Source organism: Rutilus rutilus, assembly GCF_951802725.1.
Source record: "Rutilus rutilus genome assembly, chromosome: 7".
NCBI lineage: Eukaryota > Metazoa > Chordata > Actinopteri > Cypriniformes > Leuciscidae > Rutilus > Rutilus rutilus.
This window is the reverse complement of record NC_140221.1, coordinates 48086588-48094087: the sequence shown is the minus strand read 5'-3', so window position 1 is coordinate 48094087 and position 7500 is coordinate 48086588. Positions and strand designations below refer to the sequence as shown.

Here is a 7500-nt window from a genome sequence, read left to right as displayed (position 1 = left end):
GTTTCATCTCGTGTAAGATTAGCAAAAAAATAGGTTTACAATTTGAAAATTTACATATATGAATGTAAAATCTACATAGGAAAATAATTAGATGTATTATAGGCATTTGAATCTGCCTCAAAAAATAGCATCTTTCCAGAGTTGCAGAGTAAAACAAGTGAAGAGGAGTTTCAGTGTCATTCTGACTCGGGTTAGTGACATCACCAACCCTAACATTTACATAAACTCCGCCCCCGGGACACGATTTATAGATTATGAAGACAGAATATGCTAATCAATGACTAGAAGATAACTACACATCAGCATCAGCTCATAAATCCATCAACTAACCATTCAGAAATGTCCTGTTGCTTCTACATGTTGTCACTTCTTCTTGAGTCTCTCTCCATCATTGACTCCGGTTTGAACATAAAAGGCTAAAGGTTTTGAAATGTTCAGTGTGTGTGTGTGTGTGTGTGTGTGTGTGAGAGTGTGTGAGTGAGGTAAAAGGACACAAGCTCTTGAAGCTCCGCCCTCTGTGCCGGGAGCAGCAGCTCATTTGCATTTAAAGGGACAGACACAAAAACGGCGTGTTTTTGCTCACCCTCAAAAAGTGACAACTTTAACATGCTGTATAAAAATATTTGTGGGGTATTTTGAGCTAAAACTTCACACACACACACACTCTGGGGACATCAGAGACTTATTTTACATCTGTGAAAAGGACATTACACCACCCCTTTAACAAAATATTGTCTCTTTAAAAAGTGCTTGGACGTGATTGAGAACTTGAGGGGAAAGTCCTGTGAAGTTTCTCGGCTTCTAAACACACGCGGGCCGTAATGTGTTCAATTAGCCTGATATTGAATGGCCCTCTTGTGATGCATCTGCTCTCTGGCCGACGGACGGCACTAACTCGATTAGAGAGATGAAGCGTGATGTTCTGTGGATCGAGAGCTGGGAAAAACACCCGAGGATCACAGAGGTCTCATTCCTCGTGTCCTTTTACTCTTCATATGAGGAACCTTCTCTAAACGATTAAACAAGTTTTTTTAAGTTTTTTCTTTTTTTTCCTCTAAATGGTGTCTTTTACAGATTTAACACGTAGTGGCAGTGCTTAGACAATTGACCCTTCGCTAAGCCCCGCCCTCCTTAGTTACTGTTGCTACGCCTGTCAAGCTTTTGCGCCTGGCACGTCTATTACAGTATGTATGCACCGGTTTCAGACATTCCCAAGGAGATAATTAGTCATTTTTGGCGAACAGGTGAAAATCTGAGAGAGCACGACAAAAGGGACTGCAGTATGCATTCGAGGGATATATCCACGACATAATATGCAAACGATTCGAGAATAATTTCATCAAAATTGAAGCTAAAGCCTATAGGTCCCAGCGCAAGCAGCAGCCGCCTCATACGCTGACCATTCAAATGGGAAACACACAAATTGAGGAACAGCTATGTGCATGCACAGCAGGGTGAGTGAAATTTGAAAATCTAATATTTATAAATCAAACAGCTTATCCATAAGTATTGTGGAATAAACACAAGACATTAGCCTGACCACTTTGCAATGATAACATTCTCCCGCTTATATTTTTAGTGCGCCAGGCTACCGCTCACACGTCGTGGGTCACATAAGTGACTAACGTTACTGTTATGAACTGATTAAGTTTGCATACCAACCTTTTCCTTGGAGATCTCCGGCAAGCCCCCTGATGTTCCCTCCTTTTACTAACTACCTTTTACTTATACTAGAACTAACACCGGGAGAGTCGCGATCGGATTGGGGTAGCTACTAGTTTAGCCGTCGATTAACAAAATGCTGAAATATATTTTTAAGTTAAGTTATGTCAGTGAGCCTCCGTCTTGCCTTTAATCACACTGCTTGATCCACGAGCTGGACAATAACTTTATTCTAGAGCTGCTATAAAGCCAAAACACTTTACTTTTAATTTCCTATTATCAATGTAAAGCTGCTTTGGAACAATCTACATTGTTAAAAACGCTACATAAATAAAGATGACGCCCGGCATTTCTCCCCTTGGGTTTTAGGTTTCGGGAAGGGAACAAAATCCACCACCCCGTCCAAACTTTTAGGATCCCGGGTATCAGATTTGCACAATCCATACGCATAACGCATGGGCATGTTTCCCTCGCTCGAAAGCTTGCCAGACCTCCCGCGCCTAGTTACGGTTGCTAAGCCACGATTGGCCAGTGGCGGTTTTCGGGCGTGGCTTAGCGAAGGGTCAATTGAAGAGGACAGGATAATATTCTTCTTGTATGTATTTTAAATTCTTAGTTAATTTCATTTAGTTAACCTAGTATTTGTGTAGTATTTCAAAATATAATATTGTACTTGTAAATGCAGCTTTATTGAATCAGAATTATATATATATATATTCTTTATTTAATGTAGTAAATTTACTATTTAAGTAGGGATGCACCGATATGAAAATTAAGGCCGATACCGATAATTCTTTATATTTGAGCACCGATAACCGATATATCGGCCGATAAATCTAAATCCAAATTTTCATATAATTTTTGAGAGCCTGATTACAAAAACAAAAGTCTCACCATTATAATCCACGTCTCAAACACACAATTATAATGTTCTCATGATCATGTTCTGTAGCCGATATGACAGACTTGCACATGTTGCACTTTACAGTATTTTCCTTTTTTGTAGTGATTTCAATCATATTTCAAGCACTTCATAATCATCATGTTGAACAGTCGCATCTGAAGAGTCTCAGCTGAAGGAGATAATACATTATTTATCAGCTTTAATATATCAGACAAATCTTCTTATCAGACCGATAACGATAACATTAAAAATGAACATATATGCCGCTACCAAACCAATATGGTGGCCGATATATCGTGTATTTTTGACCTATACAATTCTCAAATGGGGCTTTTTCCAAACATTTCCCCTGATTCTCCTATTAAAGCGTGACTGAACTCTATTTTTACAGAGAGTTCAATGAGTCCATGAATGTTTTTACACGGTCAGGCTCTCTGTTGTTCTTTAACACGGTTCAGTTTTATTAGACAAACCCTGTTTCTATATCGGTGTGTGCAGAAGCTCTCCGTTTGCTTTCACAGTTTTCCGACAGTGCCACGGTCCGCACAGAGGGAATTTCCCAGGTGTTTCTTTAATCACGAGTGGACAGAGATTCAGGATTATAGACAGAGAACACTCGCAGGAACCAGATTTATAGGAAAGACATTTATAATGTTACAAAGGTTTTCTGTTTCAAATAAATGCTGTTCTTTTGACCTTTCCATTCATCAAAGAATCCTGAAAAATAAAACGTATGACAGTTTCCACAAAAATATCTGTTTTCAACACTGATAATAATCATAAATGTTTCTTGAGCATCAAATCATCATATTAGAGTGATTTCTGGAGGATCATGTGACACTGAAGACTGGAGTAATGATGCTGAACATTCACAGGAATAAATATATATTCACATAGAAAACTGCTGATTTACATTGGAATAATATATATTTTTTTTAAATCTAGTTATACTGTATACTATAAAGATCAGATGCGACGGTGATACTCTGATTCTAATTTGAAAAACTGTTTCTGCGATGTCGATCGCGGCTGGAACAACCACATACAAACACATTGATCATCTCAGGTCCTGATTATCTGCTTTATTTAATGTTGAAAGCATCTAATGTGAGTTTGAATATCATTTATATCTGTACAGAAAGTGTCAGTGGATAATTCACCTCAGACAAAGTGTACATGTCTATGACAAAGATTGTTTCAGCCACTATAGTTTCAGTATGTGTTTCTAATAATGTTAAAAAGGTGTATTTATTCAGTTGATTTGGTACTTGTGTGTTTGCACAGAGGCTCCGCCCACACGCTCTTCTGATTGGCTGTGATTTTTGATTGATTTGGTTGCGTTTTGTAGTCCTGTCGTCTGGTGTGGACAAATCTTATCGCATCGTGTGTTTAAGACACTTCTTTCAAAAATATTTAAAAATCTTACCGACCCAACTTTTTAATGGTTCTGTCTATATAGTACTATATTTTTTGGATCGCATTGGCAATTTAATTGTCCAACATATTAATATTTATTAAACCTAATCCTCAGTTTCTTTTTTTGTTTGCTTTCTTTGTCATAAAAGCAACATTATAAAAGGTTTCATTCGACATGCATTTAATACTCTCTGAAATGAATAATTAGCTTACTGGTTGAACAGTCTTGCTTAGTTGTTTTTGGCAGTGACTTTATTATTAGGATATTCATAATTTTATATGTGTGGGAAAATATACGGTGCTAAATAAACCGTTTTACCCTGAACTGAACACTTTCACTATATTACACACACACACACACACACACACACTGACTGCAGTGTTCTCATGCCAGACTCTGATGGTGTGTGAAAGCGTGTTTTGTGTGTGTGTGTGTGTGTGTTTGGCTGGTTCTCTCAGGATCTGCGCTTCGCTTCTGCCTGAGCTTCACTTTTGTTCAGCTGAAAGAAAGAACCGTGTGATTGTGTTTCTTTCTCTCCACTGAGATGTGGAATAGATGTGAGTAGACATCACAGATCAAATAGAGGTTTAGCTATTTCATGATGTTCAGTTTTACGGCCCGCGGCGATTCCACTGCAAAATCCTCTTACACATGATGATGATGATGATGATGATGTTCACTCACAGGAGATGAAGACCTCAGTCATATCATCAGCCCAGAACAGCTGTTTTATTCTACATTCATAATTGTTTAAAAGTTAGTAGGATTTTTTTTTTTTTTTTTTGAAAAATGAACACTTTTATTCAGCAAGGATGCATGAAATTGATCAAAAGACATATTAAAGACATTTATAATTTTACAAAAGATTTCTGTTAAACAGTCTGTTGGTCTGAATTTTTTATTTTATTTCAATGAAATTAATGTACTATATTTTAGTTCGATAATGTTTTTTTAGTCAATATTTTGTATTTTTAGGGGATTTTATGGTACTAAATTATATTTACGCTGTATTTATAATCCATTAATTCACTTTTTGAGCATAGACCTGAACATTAAATGTCCAGCTTAAACTGTGGTAAATCTTGAACGCTTTAGAGCGACAGACTGAAGTTTGATCTCTTTTCAAACACGACACTTGGCAGATTATTGAAAAATGATTTTTTTTTAATTAACTGTTTTTTAACATTAAAAATGCACAAAAATACTATTTTAAATTTTTATGTGAAATATATCATTTCAAAACCATGTTTTACTCTAAAACTGCAAGAAAATCAAAGCCACAAGTTGTGTTCAAATGTGAGGTTGATATCTCCAGAGCTGATCTCTCAGTGAGATGTTGTTCGGCTGCAGTACCAAACGCTTCCACTAGAGGAAACTCGTCTCTCATTCATTTCCAATGCGTCATTTCTGACCGCGAGGAGCTCAAGTGTGGCTATTGTTATCAGGACCATTAAACCTGTTCCAGTCATGGCCATGATTATTGTGTGTGTTACACAGCAAGAGCCAAAACCTTTACCAAGTTTCGTACCATAAAAAAAAAAAAAAAAAAAAAAAATTCGGTCAGAAAAGGGGATTGCTGTTCTTGTGTTCCACACACTAATAAAGATCAACCACAGTCTAGAATCTCTGTTAGACCAGAGAAACAAACTTAACATGTGCATTAAATCCACCCGTGCAGGTTGTTGGTGTGGTTTTACGTGGCGTGTTTTGTAATGTGTGTGTGTTGTGATGTGTGTGTGCAGCTTCATCTGGCTGCGCTGGCGTCTCTGAAGGGTGACGTGGTGGAGCTGAACCAGCGACTGCTGCAAACCGAGAGAGAGAGAGAAGCGCTGGAGAACAGACTGGCCAAAGCACAGGTCAGTGTGTACACACACACACACACACACACACACACTGTCAGATCCTGGCACAGGAGATGTTTCCACACGCCATTTCTGCATTGCATCCTTGATTCTGAATTGGCGAGTCATGTAGTGTGTGATAAAGCTGTTTGTGAATGTAAAAGTTTGAAAGATCAGATAAATGGAGTTTAGAAAGAAAGAAGTGATTCTGAACTGAAACGAGTCGTCAGTAATTCAGTCTCACTTCCTGCTGAATCTGTATAGGTTAGTAACTCATTTGCATAATGCCAGCCCATTGGCTGAGCAGCGTCTCTAAGCCCCGCTCTCAAACACTAGTGTATCTGAGACTGGAAGAGTTTGGTTCGTGTTGTTCATGTCGAGAAGAACAAAGCAAATCCACTTTGATGAGATTGATACGGTAAAACTCACGCCATCGTTACTGTTCCTATCACTGTGTGTCGAGAGCTGAGATTCATGATATGATAATGAGCGTTTGCTTTCTGACCAATCAGAGCAGAGCAGCTCTCAGAGAGGCGGGGTTTAGAGAGACTGAAGCGTTTCAGACACTGAGAGGAAAGAGCTGATGCTGCAGTGGAGATTATGAGGACATTACAGTGTTTTTGAGCTTAGATGCGTGTGAACCTGTTGTAGGAGACGCTAAACAACATTAGCCTTTAAAATAGCACAATAGAGGAGCTTTAATGAAAATTGAATTACTTGCTATTAAATGTGTTTTGGTGGTGACTCTTTGGCCACAAACTGGGGTTTGTGAGTTGATGAAAAACAAACAATTAATACAATCATAAAAATGAACTTATTTGTTTAAATAGCAACAGTCATCATACAACACTTACTAAATATTGTTACATGTATTTCAAATACAGTCAAACCAACATTTATTCAGACTCCTTCAACATTTCTCACATTATCATCAGTTTATTCGCTATAGTTTAGAAAACGGTAATAAAATATGAGCAGAACTCAGTTGATATTTGACTGGTTTTGTCCGTCCTTCTGTTAGACTGTCTCACACATGAGTTATGTTGAATATCTGTCAGCTGTTAAATTTAACTACACAATTAGATAATACCAGTTTAGCTCAACCAATCACCAAGCAATGCTTCATTGTGTTCAGTCTGTGTGTAAAAAGAGCATTAGCAATTAAAGACAAAACACACTTCAGAAAACATGATCAGCTCAAAGTGTCCCAATCATTTTTGCTCCCAAATGTTTATAAATGTCTCTGTATGAAGAATTATTGTGTATAATATCTCACAGTTTACTGTATTTTGCTCTCCTCACTTTCATACATGAACTATAGTGTCCTACACACACTAGTAGAAATTATATCTGGTGTCTGAATAATTGGTTTGATTATATATACAGTATGCTTGTATGAATCATGCACAATAAGAGCAGTATCATGAAGATTTCATGCCAACGTCTTGTATTTTTGATTGGAAGAGTTCTTGAACTAGATTGATGTCATCACTGTGATCACAGTCAGAGTCTGAACTTCAGTGTATAAATGTCATGTGTTTTACATCACAGTTTCCCTTCATTACTGTCACGTCTGCGTAGTTTTGATTATTAATTAATCAGGCGTCTCTGTTTAGAGCCCTAATGCTGAGACCCCAATTAACACTTTTCCGACAGCTGATATTAATCATTAATTG

At 37.5% G+C, this 7500-nt stretch overlaps 1 protein-coding gene across 4 annotated transcripts in view; it reads left to right on the top strand.

The window, feature by feature from the left end:
- The window catches only part of mcc (MCC regulator of WNT signaling pathway), a 90728-nt gene that overhangs the window by 43416 nt on the left and 39812 nt on the right, over positions 1–7500 (top strand). For all 4 annotated transcript variants that reach the window (XM_084412765.1, XM_084412762.1, XM_084412764.1 and 1 more), the window contains one exon: positions 5726–5839. In XM_084412765.1, the coding sequence (XP_084268891.1) occupies positions 5726–5839 (114 nt within the window). The remainder of the gene's footprint in view (positions 1–5725; positions 5840–7500) is intronic.